The following is a 16525-nucleotide window of genomic DNA, read 5'->3' as shown; positions in this document are numbered from 1 at the left end:
TTCACTCTTGCATTCTGCACACCTGAAGACCTAAACCATATACGGAAGCTGCCAAGGTGGCTTTCACCCTCTGGGGCAGTGTCCCAAGCCACCTTTAAACTGAGGGTGTAACTGGAGCAACCAGTAGGTGAGGAGCAATGTCCTGAGGCTGAGAAGGGGACCAACATCCCAAATCTGGGCCCTGAAATCATTTTTCCTCCCTGAGTTGTTGGATGAAAGCAACTTCCTCTCCTCTTGCTTCAGTTTCCTCATCTGCAAAATCAGATCATAATCCTGGCCCATTGAGGGGATGATTATAAAACTCAATCAAATGGAGAAGTATTTGCGAATGGAATGTATTGCAACATGTATTATGCAGTCCCTGTGTAATCACCTTTTTGTTCCTGCCTCACAAGCAGGGTTATGTGTGTAGGGGTGGGAGGAGGTGGCCACGATGCCCCCAGAGATGTTTGCTGAGGATGAAATAGGCTTCCATGGAAGGGTCAGTTTGGCTTCTGTGGTTCAGCTGTCTTTGAGGCCCTTCTGCCTGGGGCAAAGCACAAAAGTCCAGCAGCAATCTGGTTGCCTGACTTCTTAGCCATGGAAGTGTGGTGAGCAGCGGTCTCTAGTCCCTCCGCCCAGTGTGCCTCGGGAGTGGAACATGGGGCGGTGGCCTCTGCTGGAAAGGATGCTGGGGGTTCTCTGAAAGGAGGCAATGCCTGATTTTGTCATTGAAGGATGAGCACGATTTTTCCAGGTGGTGGAAGCAGGTGCTCCTGGCAGAAGACCCCTCATAAGCAAATATCTAGAAGACACAAGGCATGGCCTTCAACAAGAGCAGGCCTGGTATGGTGGCTCATGCCAAGGTGGGGGCATCACTTGAGGCCTGGAGTTCAAGAGTAGCCCAGTCAATATAGTGAGATCCCATCTCTAACATATTTTTTCAAAAAATTAGCTGGGTGGCTGGATCATGCCTGTAGAACCAGCTACTCAGGAGACTGAAGTGGGAGGATGGCTTGAGCCCAGGAGTTTGAAGCTGTAGTTCGCTGTGATTGTGGCAGTGCACTACAGCCTTGGCTACAGAGTGAGACCCTGTCTCCAAAACATAAACAAAATAACCCCAACAGCATTACAATAAATATACAATAAGCATCCACACGGCATGTGTGGGAGACTGTGCTTATGCTGAGGCATGGGCAGGAGGAAGGCAGGCATCTGGGGAGTGTGGGTGCACGGGAGGACAGGGAGTAACTTGGAGGGTCCCACAGGCTGTCAGTGGCAGGTCTTTCTTCCTGAAGACCACTGCAGACCCCCAACCCTGAGGATGCGAGGCAGGTGGGTTGGATGAGAGGGACCTGGGTGTTTCGTCTGCGGCTGCTCCTCTAAGTGCAACAGCAAAGAGGGTGGGCCTGGACTGAAGGTGGTGCTGGGGAGCAGCCTGTTTGCTGTGCTTCATCACGAGTTGCTGGGAAGTTGTGACATTCACCTTCCCTTTCCAATTTCCTAGTTATCTGGGAGGCCAGAGGACGTGTCTGGTTATTACACAGGTGCACAGCTGGAGGTGGGATCCACACAGCTCAGAACAGCTGGATCTTGCTCAGTCTCTGTCAGGGGAAGATTCCTCGGTAAGTCGGGGACCGTTGACCTGCCCCCATCTCCTTATTCTCACAATAGCTCCATGAAGGAAGGATCATTCCGCTTTTGTGGATAAGCTCAGAGAGGTTAGTAACTGGTTCAGATCAGACAGGAAAGCAGTGGCAGAGCCGGGATTTGCACCCAGGCTTGAGTCTGATGCTCCCTCCCTCTTGCTGTGCCCTTAAACAGCAGAGAGAGGCCGGGAAACAGCTCAGATGGGTTCACAAAGCTCCCTGGGTTCAGCTCTGGTTTAGACTGCGGAGACACGGCTGGGGGACCCCAGAAGGAAGGTCTGTGTTGGGGGTGCCTGTCTCTTTAGGAAATTTGAAGGAACCAAAGAAGGTGGAGGTGGAGAGGTGATCCGGACTCTGGTCTGTCCTTATGGCCTGGAAACACCCAGGCTGGCCCCAGGGTGCTGCTGCTGAGGCCCAATGGGAACGACAAATTTATTTTGAGATACAAGGAACCTAGAGGTGATCTCACCCCCTGCCAAGTCTGAGCACCAACTTGTGCCAGGCCCTGTGGGGAAACTGAGGCCTGGGAGGGGAGTCACTTGCCCAGGGTCCCGTGTCTGGAGGCTGAGCGGGTAGATCATAGGACTCCATGTCTCTGGCCCTCACCTCTGTCCCTCTGTTCAGACCTCTGGGGGGATGGAGAAGAAACAGGCTGTGCTGTGTCCCTCATGGGAAACATGGCTGAGACAGGGAGTGAGAAGGGCATGTTGTGGAATGGTGTGTGTGGCATGATGCCAGCTTTGCAATCAAGAGATCCAAAAACCTCACTGTGGAATTGTGGATATAACTACAGGAGTGACAGCTTAGATCTCTCCATTTGTAGAAGCAGAATCAAACCTGGAAACTTTTGGATTATGAAAATTACACAGTTTTGCTTGTATATCAGAGTCACAAGGCCAGATGTTGGCCTCCCCTCTGCCCTCCAAGAGCTGTGTGACTCTGGGCAAGTCACCTCCACTCTCAGCCTGAGTATTCTCCCCTCTCAAAAACCTGATAGAGCTGCCAAAAGTACATGAAATCGCGGGGAAGTTACCTGATAGAGCTGCCAAAAGTACATGAAATCGGGGGGAAATTTCTGTGAAATCTGAGTCATGGTCTTATTTCTCTTCACTAAGAAGAGATGCCCGTCAAGATAGAAAGCACTATGGCTGTGGCTTGTAACCCCAGTGCTGTGGGAGGTAGAAGCGGGAGGATCACTAGAGGCCAGGAGTTCAAGACAGCCTGGAAAACACAGGAGATGTTGTCTCTATGAAATTAAAAATTAACAAATTAGCCCAGCATGGTGGCGTGCACCTGTAGTCCCAGCTACTCAGAAGGTTGAAGGAGGAGGATCACTTGAGCCCAGTAGATCTAGGCTGCAATGAGCTAGGATGGCGCCAAAGCACTCCAGCCTGGGCGACAGAGCAAAACCGTTTCTCAAAAATGAAATGAAAATGGTGATTTCTCAGGAGGACCACACTGTGTCGACCCCTTTATTCCTGCTCAAGGAGGAGGCCCCGCAGTGACATGGAGGGAGCTGCTTTGCTGAGACTCTTTGTCCTCTGCATCTGGTGAGCTTGGCTCAGAGTGCTGAGGTGGGAGGGAGGGCCCCGGTCTGGGCTGCACAGTTGGGCAGGGCTTGGGCTGGGCCTGGGCCATCTGGGTTTCTTTCAGGAACCAAAGTCCCTTCCCAGAATTGACCAACCAGCAGACTCGCCCAGGGAGAACCTGCTGTATCCTAGTCAAGGCTAACGGGCAATATCCAGCCTCAATTCTCAGCAGAGGCCCCAGATCAGGGTCTGAGCCAGGCCAACAATGACCAAGGAGGATGGGATCCTGGGTGCAGCTCCTCACAAGTGTCGGGCGAGTCTGAGGCCGCAGCTCTCTCTGCCCTCCTGCTCCTCTGCTCTCTCCTGGTCCTCCTGTGTCCTCCTCGTTCATGGTGTTGAAATGGCTGCCCTGGCCCAGGGGGTCATACAGTGAGCAAAGCAGGAACAAGGGGAAGGGAACCCCCTCTCCTGTCACCCCTGTCCCTTACAGCAAGAAGCACCCAGACACCCCTCTGCATACGGCCTTTGTGAACTGCTGCCCAGGACTGGGTCCCCCTTCTACCCTTGCTGCGTGGGGGCCCCAGAAGACAGACATCTGTGTGTCTGAACCCTGGGATAAAGGCAGGAAGGGGAAAGAGGGAGGCGAGTGGCTTTTGAGAGGGGGCTTTTGTATGAGAGCTGGAGGATGGAACCCCATCAGGGGGCCCGGAAACCACTGAGCTGTTAAAGTAAAGGCTGCAAACAAAGACCAGCTGCTGGAAGTGGGTGTGCCAGGGAGTGAGCAGAGACACACGGTGAGAAAAGAGAAATGGTAATGCCTGGAGCCGCCCCTGACTGCGATGGGCCTGAAGCCGTATTATTAATAGTAATTATAGTATCATTATTAGTCATTTTCATCTTATTTGTATCTTCCCTCTATCTCTCCTCTCCACCTTTTCCTAACATTCTATCACCAGTTTTATGTCTTCCATTAGCAACTTTGTAGCTGTAAACAGTTTACTTACAACTTTCTCATGCCCTCAGTTGTACCCAGTATTTCTTGACTTCTCTCTTTAAAAAATGACGATATTAATCTTCCTTCTCCTTCCTTCAGTGCTTCACATCCCAACTGCTACCTTTGTGCTTTAAATTTTGTACTAATTGGTATTGGTAACAAGTATATTTAGTTCTCACATTTCCATGTCGTGTATATGGTTTTTTGTCCTAAAGAAGAGACTACTGAGAGCCAGTGAGACTGAAAGAATGGGCATCTTCATGTACTGCTAGTTTGAGTGTGAATTTGGTACAATGTGCATACAGTGTGGCTGTAGGTATAAAACCTAATTCTACTCCTACGCATATCTTAAGGAAATAATCTCAAATGTGAGCAAAGTTTTAGGAGAAGGAGGATGTTCTTTGTAGCATAAATTACATGAAGAATTAGAAACACCCTATGTCCATCAACCAGGGAGGACAGCAGAGGGGACAGAGCAGCACCAGGAGGGCTCGGCAGCCACAGCAGGGGCTGAGCCGACATCTGGCAGGATCCAGGTCTTTGTGGGACAAAGGACCTTAGAGAAGCGACGGGGACACAGGCTGTCCACTGCAGCAGAAGTGAATTCACCAAGACGACGAGTTGAGCACAGAGTGCGAGACATGGATTTGCAATGAGGAATCATTTCCCATGAGCGTGAATACATGACTGAGTATTGTATATTGAAGGGAGTAGAGCACAGTCATTGAAGACATGGGGTTGAAGCAGAAGTCCTGGCTCTAGCACTATTGTGAAAACACGGGCAGGTTCCCTAACTTTTGTGGATTCCTCTGTGTTTGAAAGGGAAGGTGGTTCCCATCTCCCGGGCTGTGTGTGGTCATCGAATGAGACACATGTAAGGAGCCCTGCACATCACAGACACGCAATACACACTGGCTATCATCAACCAGTTATCACACATGTTCTCAGGCCCAGGTCATTGTCAGAACCTTCTTCCCCATCTCTATTCCTGTGTACGGACTCTGTAGTTTTCTGTAATGATCAGATGGCTGCCCCTCCTCTGATTATCTTCTCCTCATACCCCAACAGGACAAGCGGACTTTTCCTTGGTGTGGGAGTGAGGGCAGAGGAAGCTACAGCGAGGTGAGTGTCTGTAAATAGCAGGTGATGGGGACTCAGTGACAGAGAAACAATCTGGGTTAGGTTGGTCTTGACATTTGCTGCCACCCTAGAAGGATGTGCAGAGCCCCGGCTGCTCAAGCCTCCCTCTGTCCACAGGTGGCTCACATTCAATCCCACAATTTGTTTTCTCCTCCTCAAGGGTGCAGCAAAACCATCCAGGTGGGACAGATACAGGAGATCCTCAAGGTAAGCCCCTCAGTGACCGGGCTGCTGGCACCATGGACCCAGGTAGGCTCGCCTCCTCTTCCCTGGCTGGTTCCCACTCGCACCTAGCATGGAGGGTGGTGCCTCCACAGCTGAGTGAGCCCCAGAGGAACCCAGATGGACAAGGAGACCGATGAGTCTGCTCCAAGCCCCAAGAGAAGCCGCATAGAGTCCCCCGACCCAGGGGTCTGTGGGGCCATCTGCATCCTGACTTCTCCTCGGGGAGGCACGGCCCAGGAGCCCACTTCTTCTCTACCCTGGCACTAGCAAATGTCTCAAGTGGGGCAGGACGGCCTTGGGGAAATGGAACCAGCAGGGGAGGGGAGTGGGGGGAGAGCAGGGTCCAGGAGGGGAGGGCTGGGAGAGCAGGTTGACCAGCAGCCCCGACCTGTCACCTCCCACTCTGCTCCCAGCTGACCCTGGGTGTTTCTAGCCGAGGCTGGTCCCCTCCCTCCAGCTCTTGCCCTGCACCAGCCCCTCTGCTCTGAGTGGCCTTGTGGGAATGTATCAGGCCTGATCCAGCTTCCAACTTAACTGGACCCCGGTCTGGCCTTTGCCACGTCCCCTCTGTGTGACCTGGCGCTCCTTACCTCCCCTCTCCTGTACCAAGAGAATAATATTTCCCCATGTTGTCTTGAGGATCAAATATGACACAGCTATCTGGCCTGGCTGGTGCCTGCCACACGGTAGGGCCTCCCTAAGGGCTGGTTCCCATCCCCTCTACCTGTCTCGTGTTGATTCCAGGTGGAAGTCACCCAGTCCTCCCAGCTGTGTTAGGGGCACCCGCCCTGCCCTGCCCACCACAAGCACCTGCTGAGCAGGGATGACTGCCCCGGGCAGGGGTTGAGTCCAGTCATCTAAAATACCCTGGTCAAAGAAAAATCTGAGGCCCAGTAGAATTTTAAAGAGTTTATTTGAGTAAGAAAGAATTCTTGAATTGGGAAACAGCAAACTGGAGGAGGCTTCGTGCTATGGTGAAAAAGGGTGGGAGACAATGTTTATCGGGTGAATATGAAACTGCAATAAGGACATGACTTGATTGGTTGCACTTACAAAACTTCCTGTTTTGGTTTACCTTGTTGGAAAATCCCTGGTCACGTTGGTGCTGGTGAGTTTAGGGAGGTCTCCGAACGCAGGTGAGACCGGACCTTAGCCTTGCCCAGGTTTTTGACATCCAAGAGAGAAAAAGGTTAAGTCAAAGCAAAAGCAAAAGCAAAAGCAAAAGCAAAAGCAAATCAGCTTTTATTGCAAAGCGGAAGCTCAGGCTCGGGGGTGGGAGTTCAGGCGGACTCAGAAGAGCCAGTCGGGCCCAGTGTGGTTTGGGGTTTCTGCCTTTGCTGGTTTATTAAATTAAGGGGTGGAGTAAGCATAACCATTTCTGGGAAGAGGTGGGGATTTCTTGGAACTTGGCGAGGAGGAGTGGGTACCACAAAGTTTTGTACCAAACACGGGTACTGCTGTGGCGCGGGTGGGGGTGGGGTTTAGTGAGACAAGGAGGGTATGATTGAGTGTGAGACGAAACGTGAGTCCGACCCAGCACTGAGTTGGATCTTACTGGTCTTAGCCGGATTGGCCACTTCCTGTTTGTCAGGGTCCTGTGGGCCCGTCGCCTCCCCCTGTCCCTGCAGCTGGTTTCAGCAGCTCCTTCTGTGTCCGTCATGTGAACCTGCTGCCTGGAGTTCTTGTTTCTTCTGTGACCTCCCAGTTTTCCCATCTCAGCATGGCCCGCTGTCAGCTGGCTGCTCGTGACTGGCCAAGGTTAAGTTTTGTTTGTGTCTAACAGAAGTGCCCATCTGATACGACCCCAGTTCAGTTTCCCACAGCTTGCAGTTTAAGGGGGGTGACAGCCGTTCTCAAGGCCTCGTAGGTATTGTTTGCCCAGGACTGTCTCAGGGCTGGATTTTGTTTTAATTTTGCTTTTATATCCACCAGCCCCACCCCATCAAGAAATATACAGATTTAGTGATGGAGGTTCCTTCCATCCAACCCTGGGTTTCCTTCCTCGTTTTGGTGAAGAAGGAAAAAGAAAAAACAAGTCAGTTTTTCTTTGACTTGTGCTGACCCAGCCGAGTCAGCACTGCGTTCATTTCCCTAAGCCCTATTTCCTCAGGACGGCTTCCTCCCCTCACTGAGTTGCAGTGGCAACCAAGTCAGCCCTGCTCAGGAGCCGCCCTGGACAGCAAACTGGCCCGTGCTGAGTCCTGTCCAAGAAGAGTGGAGGGCGGGGAAGATTAGAAGCCAGAAGCTCCTAGGCCACCCCAGATTCCTGGGCTGGGCTGGGCTGGGCTAGGGGGCCAAGGAAGAAACTATCCCTCCAAAACAGGATGATCTGTGGTTTAATACCAAATCACAGGCATTTTTAAAACATAAGGAGTCTTCGAAGCAATGTCAAGGAAACGTTGGCCTTGGAGTCAAATCCTGAGCTTCCTGCTTGCTGGTTTTGGGCGGTGACTCTCGCTGTCTGGATTTTACTTTCTTCTTCTGTGAATTAAGAATGAGGCCCCTTGTGTGTCCACAGCAGGAAACAATTTTATATCATGTCTTGGTGCACACACTAATACATACTGGTCCCCAGTCCATTATCTGTAATTCCATAATTTCCAGATCCCTGCAAACCACACATTTTGGGGGCAGCTGACTTCAGGAGTAATCCTGCTCTGTACTGACTCGAGTTCTTTGTAGGCCTACCATTATTTACCCCATTTAATGTGAATATTTGCTTGTTTCACTGTTGAAACATGTGTGGGTTTGATTACGGGGAGCAGTCCAGCCTCTGCTGGGAATGGTCAGGAATATACCATATGCACCCCGTGTCCTTTCTAAAATAGTGAAAATTCGGAATGCCTAAACACATCTGGATTCCAGGCATTTACATTAAGGGATATATATTTGAAATAACTCACAAAAAACAATACTCACCCCTGCTATGCTTGCTACATTCTGATATTTTCAAATCGATTTTCTTTTCAAAATGCTGCTCTTGAACCAATAGACTAATTTCATAACCCAATGATGTGTTGAAACTCACATTTTGAAGACAGGGGTATAAAGTGTTTGACACCCAACAGGCACGTGGCAGATAGAAGTGATCACTGGGACGTTTTCTCTTCCTTGGCCTGGAAGGCTCACTTTGTGTTGTTTCTGAGCTGAAAAGGATTCATTCCTCCCCAAAGCACCGTGGCACTCCCCTGGTGTTTCAATATTCTCAGGCTGCCATGGTAAAATATCACAGGCTGGGTGACTTCAACATCTGGTTTTTCTTTTCTCACACTTCCAGTGGCAAGAAGTCCAAGGTGAAGGTGCCGGCAGGGTTGGAGTCTGGGGAGGACTCTCTTGCTGGGTTGTGGAGGCTGCCTTTGTGCTGTGTGATCATGTGGCTTGCTTGTGTCTCTTTCACTTCCTACAATAGGACACTAGCCCTCTAACAGGATTAGAGTCCTACCCTTGTGATCTCATTCAGTCTTAATTGCTTCCTTAAAGGCCTGATCTCCAAATATAGTCACCTGACTTTAGGGCTTCAGCATATGAATTTTGGGGGCACACAATTCCCTCGATAGCACTGATGACTCCATCAAACGTATCCCACACCACAGCTGTCCTGGAAAATTAACACGTAACCATCTTTTACACAATGGCTGTTATGCTCCCCTACACTTTCCTCCAACCTGATCCTTTTTTCTTTCCAACTAGAGAGCAACGTTTCTCTTGAGGATTACCTTAATTATTTCCAGAAAAACGTGAGCCCACAGGAGCTGCTACTCCTGCTGAGTGACCATAAAGCCTGGGAGAGAGTGGTGGCTACTGCTGAACTGCCCAGGTAACCTCCATGGGGTTATCTCCATTGGGAACCCTGGTGATGCCACCCAGATCTCCCTTGGGCTAGTTTTCCCTGACAGACACACCTCCTCCAGGCAGGCCCCTCTGCTGGGCTTGAGGATGACCTTCTCGGCAGTCCAGGAGGAACATTTCCTCCCAGTCCTTCGCTGGCAGTGAGTAGTCTCAGGCTGAGGGGACAGGAAGCCCACAGGGACAGGGTCATTTCTGCCATCTGCTGGTGATGGGAAATTTGCGAGTTACTTTCCCACTTTCAGCCTTTCTTCATCCATGGAGTTTTACTGTGAGAAAAATGAGATCATGCATGTAAAGTACTCAGCATAATGACTGACACATAGTAGGTGCACAGTTAACGTTAACATCTTACAAGGTTGGTGGAAATAGACCAGGGTCAAGGGTCTTCCTCTTGAAGTCCAGCAGCACTTCCTTTGGGACAAGTCCGAAAAATCCTGACTTAATTGATGTGTGTTCCTGGGGATGCTGGCTGGGGCCTTTTTTCTCATCTGAGGAATTCCATAAAGGCGGCAGGACCTTTCTGCTGGTCCAGGATGCTGAGAGGCTGGAGTGGAGTTGGACAGCGCTGGGTCTCTTTCCGGCTCTGTCTGTGCCCAGTCCCTGGGCTGTAGGCTTATGTCATGGAGACTGGGAACTGTCATCTGTCCAATAGAAATAGCAAGTCAATGTCATAGGAGTATGGTGAAGGCCTTAGAGTGAACTCCAGGTCAAAGGTGGGGAACCAAGATCAAGATCCTGCCCAAAGGCCAAGAGAGACCAAGACCAGTGTCAAAGCCTGGGGTCAGGATGGAGCAAGAGTCAGCCTTGGTTGTAGGACAAGTAGGAAGGTTGAGACACCAGGGCTGGGACTAGGGTGTGGCAAGAGAGGCACCAAGGGCTTGAAACTTAAGGAGGTCATGAACTTGCAGAGGACATGTGAGTGGGAGAGGAATATTTCTTCTCTGTCGGGATGATCCCAACACTCATGGACATAGAGGGTCATGGTTGCCTGTGTCTCTCACACCCTGCCTGGGAACTGGCAAGTTCTGGGCTACCCTTTGGGATCTTCTTCTCTTCTACACAAAGAAGCCCCTGACAATGGCAAGCAGTATGCCTTAGAGACCATTTCCATAGTAGAATGAGTTGCTGTCAATGTATATAATTTCAGGGGTACTGAGCAGACTCACAAGTCCCCAACCAAGAAGGAAAACACTTCCTCTACCATCTTGTCCAAATTCAGGTCTTTTCAGCGTTAGCAATTTATATAGATGGTTCTGAAAGTGTCCCGAGTCTTCTAGAGGTTCCATAAAATTGCACATGGCCTTGGCGTGCGCACAGGTGAAGCTGTCACTGCTAAGGCATCAGTTAGGCTGGTGACATCTGCGAGTGAGACCTGGAAGGTTGGGGGTGCAGGGGGTAGGTCAGGAGGCGGCAAGGTGGCTGGAGAGTCCATGTGGAGCCAGAATGAATACCCAGATCTCCCACTCCGGTCAACTGGGGCAGTTCCTGGGCCCAGTAGCCTTCAGCCAGAAAGTGAAAGGGCATGAGGCCTTGGAAGGGAGCAGACGCCAGGCAAAGTGAGCTCCTGTCTCTCTGAGGTTTGGTTTCGTTTGAATTCAAAGTACTCAGAGGTAGCCAGACGGCAATGTCTGAGGGCACCTTACCTTTGACGCCACCAGAACATTAATGGGGATTCCTAAAATCAGCTTTAGATTTTATAATTCACTAGAAGGATTCATATAACTCACTAAAAACTGCTATTTCACGATTGTGGTTTATCACACAGAAAGAACACAGATTAAAATCAGCCTAAGGAAGAGACACACAGGGCAGAGTCTGGGAGGGTTTCAGGTGTGAAGCTTCATTGTCCTCAGGATGCTGTGATCTCCTGTGTCAATGTGGGACAAAATACATGGGGTGCTGCCAATCAGGGAAGTTCACCCAGTTAAGGAAACATTCCTGTGAATCACATTAAATCAGGAAGGAAGCCTTTATTCAGGACGGTTGTTACAGGGGAGGGAGACCGAGTCCAGCTCCAAACACAGTAAAGACAGAGGGGGAGTCACAGCCAACACCAGGGTGAGGGGCGGCAGATGGAACAGGACTGACAAGAGACACCAGAGTGGGATGTTCCTGCCAAACTGGCCTAACAGGATTCTCGCTAAAAGCAGGTCAGACACTCACCCATCAATGGTGGGAGTGAGGAGCATGATCAGATAGCAAAGAGTGCTCAGACAGCAAGCAGGGAGGACGCTCCCTAAACCGACTTGGGGAGATTCTTGCTGAGCTGGGCAGTGCAGGTCCAGCAAGCAGTGGGTGGGTGTGGAAGGCCAAGGTCGGCGCCTAGTGGAGAAGAGGCTCAGAAGAGCCCCGCTGGAGCTGGTCAAGGAGAACGTCTTTCTCAACCCATGCCTTAGTGTCCAGAATATTTGCTGGGGTTGGATCACAAGCTGCCCTCATGACTGACCTGTCGTCTCCAGCCCCTCCCTGAGGTCTCACACCTTTAGTCCCACGTCCTCTGGAAGTCAGGAAAGACACCAAATAGCGCCAAACTCCATCATCCATCACATTGCTACACTGTCCCATGGCCAAATCACCAGGCAAAGAAAGATGTTCCTACCAGGCAGGACACTCCAGGAGCCTGGAGATCACTTCCCAGGAGCTGAGGACAAAGGGAAGGCCTCTCTTTGGGAAAAGTTCATGCTTCACTTTGCTGCCATCCTGGGAATAAGGTGTCTTTGTCCCACTCTCACGGCTCTTTGTTCATCTGCAGAGTTTTCCCCTCTCCAAACACTTTGGCAATCACAGTGCTGACCTGCCCTTGAGTGAGGAGGCATCTTTATCAAACACCTACCACGAAAGAGCATCTGAGATGCCTTTAAGATATTTATTTCCATATGGAATAAGTACTGAGGGGTATCTATGATGAACAAAGCATGTTTGAGCTTAAATTCTCTTCATTTGTAAAATTTGTTTCTATTTGATTGATAGTGAGAGCTCTGCAATTTACACAGGATAGAGATCGCATGGAGCCGATTTCACAGACAGGGAAACAGCATTTCTTAATCCTTTAAACTTTCCTTGTGCAGGGATGAGGCAGATGAGCTCTATAAAGCTCTGAACAAGCTTATAAGACACATGGTCATGAAAGACAAAAACTGGCTCGAAGAAGTCCAGCAGCACAGAAAGCGGTTTTTGGAAGAGTTTCCTCGGTTGGAAAGGGAGCTTCAGGATAAAATAAGAAGGCTCTGCGACCTTGCAGGTGAGGTTCAGAAGGTCCACAAAGGCGCCACCATCGCCAATGCGTTCTCCAGCACTCTCGGCGTTGCCTCTGGTGTCCTGACCTTCCTCGGCCTGGGTCTGGCACCCTTCACAGCGGGGAGCAGCCTTGTGCTCTTGGAACCTGTGACGGGGTTGGGAATCGCAGCCGCCTTGACCGGGATTACCAGCGGTAGCGTGGAATACGCAAAGAAGCGGTGGGCACAAGCCGAAGCCCATGACCTGGTCAACAAAAGCCTTGACACGGTGGAGGAGATGAACGAGTTTCTGTATCACAACATATCCAACTTTATTTCCTTACGTGTCAATCTTGTCAAATTCACAGAAGACACTGGGAAGGCCATCCGTGCCATCAGGCAAGCCAGAGCCAACCCTCACTCAGTACCACATGTCCCAGCCTCACTCCACCGGGTCACTGAGCCAGTCTTAGCTACAAGCTTTGAAGAGATGGAGAGAGTTGGAGAGATGGAGAGAGTTGGAGAGATGGAGAGAGTTGCTGAATCCCGCACCACAGAGGTGATCAGAGGAGCCAAGATCGTTGATAAGGTCTTTGAAGGCGCCCTTTTCGTGCTGGACGTAGTCAGCCTCGTGTGCCAGTTAAAGCACTTACATGAGGGGGCAAAGTCAAAGACAGCTGAGGAGCTGAAGAAGGTGGCTCAAGAGCTGGAGAAGAAGCTAAACATTCTCAACAAGAAGTATGAGACTCTGAGCCAAGAACCGTGACCACAGGGCAGGGCAACCACCAGGGGAGATATGCCTGGGATGGGCCAAGACAAAATGCAAACTTTTTTTTTTTTTTTTGTGACATAGTCTTGCTCTGTCGCCAAGTTGGAGTGCAATGGCACAATCTCAGCTCACTGCAACCTCCGCCTCCTGTGTTTAAGCAATTCTCCTGTCTTGGCCTCCCAAGTAGCTGGGACTACAGGTGCCCACCACCACGCCCAGCTAATTTTTGTTTTTTTTGTTTTTTGTTTTTTTTTTGAGACGGAGTCTCGCTCTGTCGCCCAGGCTGGAGTGTAGTGGCCAGATCTCAGCTCACTGCAAGCTCCGCCTCCCGGGTTCACGCCATTCTCCTGCCTCAGCCTCCCAAGTAGCTGGGACTACAGGCGCCCGCCACCTCGCCCGGCTAGTTTTTTGTATTTTTTAGTAGAGACGGGGTTTCACCGTGTTAGCCAGGCTGGTCTCAAACTCCTGACCTGGTGATCCACCCGTCTCGGCCTCCCAAAGTGCTGGGATTACAGGCTTGAGCCACCGCGCCCGGCCTAATTTTTGTATTTTTAATAGAGATGGGGTTTCACCATGTTAGCCAGGATGATCTCTATCTCCTGACCTCTTGATCCACCCACCTTGGCCTCCCAAAGTACTGGGATTACAGGTGTGAGCCACCGCATTTGGCCCAAACCCAAACATTTTATTAGGGGGATAAAGAGAGTGAGGTAAAGTTTATGGAACTGAGTGTCAGTGACTTTGGCATTTCTGCAGCTGAGCACAGCAGGGGAGGGGTTAATGCAGATGGCAAGTGTGGGAAGGAGAAGGCAGGAATTCTAGAGCCTGAAATAAGGGAAAAGTGGGAACTGGAAAGTGTGGGGAATGGGAAGAAACAGTTTACTTTAGACTAAAGAATATATTGGGGGACCCAGCACGGTGGCTCACGCCTGTAATCCCAGCACTTTGGGAGGCTGAGGCGGGCAGATCAAGAGGTCAGGAGATCGAGACCATCCTGGCTAACACGGTGAAACCCCGTCTCTACTAAAAATACAAAAAACTAGCCGAGCATGGCGGCGGGCACCTGTAGTCCCAGCTACTCGAGAGTCTGAGGCAGGAGACTGGCGCGAACCCGGGAGGCGGAGCTTGCAGTGAGCGAAGATCACGCCACTGCACTCAGCCTGGGTGACAGAGCGAGACTCCATCTCAAGAAAAAAAATAATAAAAAATAAAATATAAAAAAAAGAATATATTGGGGGAGGAATAGAGGGGAGGTGTGCAGGAACCAGCAATGAGAAGGCCAGGAAAAGAAAGAGCTGAAAATGGAGAAAGCCAAAGAGTTAGAACTGTTGGATATAGGAGAAGAAACAGCGGCCCCGCTACAGACCCACCCCCAGGTTTGACGTCCTTCCATGAATGAAGTCTTTCCCTGGTGATGGTCACTCACTGTCTTTCCAGCATCCTCTCTCCCTTGTCCTTCCGGCGTGTGTCTCAGTCAGCCAGTGGCTTTTGATGATGGTTGTTGGGGTGGTTGTTGTGTGATGGTCCCCTCTAGGTTACTAAAGGGTGTACGTCCCCTGCTTGAACCCTGAAGGGCAGGTGGTGGGCCATGGCCATGGTCCCCAGCTGAGGAGCAGGTGTCCCTGAGAGCTCAAACTTCCCAGAGAGTATCTGAGAACCAATCAATGAAAACAGTCCCATCGCTCTTACCCGATAAGTAAACAGTCAGAAAATTAGCGTGAAAGCAGCTTAGCATTGGGAGGAAGCGCAGATCTCTAGAGCTGTCCTGCCACCGCCCAGGAGTGACCTGTGTGTGAGTCCTAATAAACTCACCTACTCACCAAGCTGGACTTCTTCGAGTCAATTCTTTGGTCTCGCAGCTCCTTCCAAGCTTTGGGGGCCATCAGTCTCAAGTTTTTCTCGTAACGGTGGTGATGGTGGTTGTGATGGCAGCAGAGTCGTGGGGGCCTTGGCAAGTAGCCGGTGATCTTCCAGACCGGGGGATGCTGATGGACCGATGAAGTTCCAGGGGAACTTGAAATGCTGTGTTGGAAAGAGGTTAATTTGGGAAGAAACAAAAAAACGAAAGGAGATGCCAGGAACAGGTCAAGGAACCTTGAGGTGTGTCCAGGAGTTCAGTCCCACTTGTGGTCACCAGACCTCGCCTCTCTGAGTCTCAGTTTCCTCATCAGCTATAGAAGGGGGCTGGACAAGGTGATATCTCAGGTCCACCCAGCTCTCCCCGTCTTGTATTCTAGAGACTTGGGTCCAATCAACATGAATGGCTGTGCCTTTGTGGTGCTGATGGAGGCTCCCCTGGGCTCTGACCCCCTCAGTAACTGGGACCATCCTTGTGTGCTGCATTGCCCAGGCTGGTCTCAAACTCCTCAGCTCAAGTGATCTGTTCACCTTGGCCTTCCAATGGGCTGCAATTACAGGCATGAGCCACCGTGCCCACCTAAGAATGTAGATTTGATCGAGCACCTGCTTCCAACCCTCCAATGGCTTCCCAATACTCTTAGCACAAGGATGCAGGCCATGATGCTGCCTAAAGTAGCCTGTTGTGGCCTGGGGTCCTGTAAAGGAAGAGCCAGAGGCAACGTTCTGGTGCAGAGGGTTTGTGTGGGAAGTGATTCTAGGAGCAGAACTGAGGGTCCAGGAGGGAAGGAGGAAAAGTTGACACAAGGAGAGGTTTTTGAATGGGCATGTATGTGGGCAATGAGACCTTCTGAGGTGCCTTCAAGAAGTGTCCTCAGAATCTTTGTCTCCAGGGAGGAGAGAGGGAGGCCTTTACATGTCCCAGAGATTCTGGCACATTCCCTCTTTGTTCTCATTGGTTTCAAAGAACCTCTTGATTTCTGCCTTAATTTTGTTATTTACCCAGTAATCATTCAGGAGCAGGTTGTTCAGTTTCCATGTAGTTATGCGGTTTTTAGTGAGTCTCTTAATCCTGAGTTCTAATTTGATTGCACTGTGGTCTGAGAGACTGTTTGTTATGATTTCCATTCTTCTGCATTTGCTGAGGAATGTTTTACTTCCAATTATGTGGTCGACCTTAGAATAAGTGCTATACAGTGCTGAGAAGAATGTATATTCTGTTGATTTGGGGTGGAGAGTTCTGTAGATGTCTATTAGGTCCACTCGGTCCAGAGCTGAGTTCAAGTCCTGAATATCCTTGTTAATTTTCTGTCTCCTTG

The 16525-nt window shown here is 50.5% G+C and overlaps 1 protein-coding gene across 1 annotated transcript; it reads left to right on the top strand.

Annotated features, from left to right (window-relative positions):
- Positions 1-1520: 1520 nt before the first annotated feature.
- APOL1 (apolipoprotein L1) lies at positions 1521-15168 on the top strand. The gene is made up of 7 exons (XM_025399527.1): positions 1521-1604; positions 3116-3178; positions 5220-5273; positions 5452-5540; positions 9207-9333; positions 12434-13450; positions 14474-15168. The coding sequence occupies exons 2-6, from the start codon at positions 3135-3137 to the stop codon at positions 13344-13346; spliced, it is 1227 nt and encodes a 408-aa protein (XP_025255312.1). The 5' UTR covers positions 1521-1604; positions 3116-3134; the 3' UTR covers positions 13347-13450; positions 14474-15168.
- The last annotated feature ends 1357 nt before the right edge of the window (positions 15169-16525 follow it).

Source organism: Theropithecus gelada, chromosome 10, assembly GCF_003255815.1.
Source record: "Theropithecus gelada isolate Dixy chromosome 10, Tgel_1.0, whole genome shotgun sequence".
Taxonomy (NCBI): Eukaryota; Metazoa; Chordata; class Mammalia; order Primates; family Cercopithecidae; genus Theropithecus; species Theropithecus gelada.
The sequence above is the reverse complement of the archived record's forward strand: the minus strand, read 5'-3'. Positions and strand labels throughout refer to the sequence as shown.

Bases quoted from the DNA above. Each gene is read 5' to 3' on its own strand.
- APOL1 (XM_025399527.1), top strand. From the start codon at position 3,135: ATGGAGGGAGCTGCTTTGCTGAGACTCTTTGTCCTCTGCATCTG. The intron at 5,274-5,451 runs GTGAGTGTCTGT...CTCCTCCTCAAG, and splicing joins GCAGAGGAAGCTACAGCGAG to GGTGCAGCAAAACCATCCAG. The intron at 9,334-12,433 runs GTAACCTCCATG...TTCCTTGTGCAG, and splicing joins GCTACTGCTGAACTGCCCAG to GGATGAGGCAGATGAGCTCT.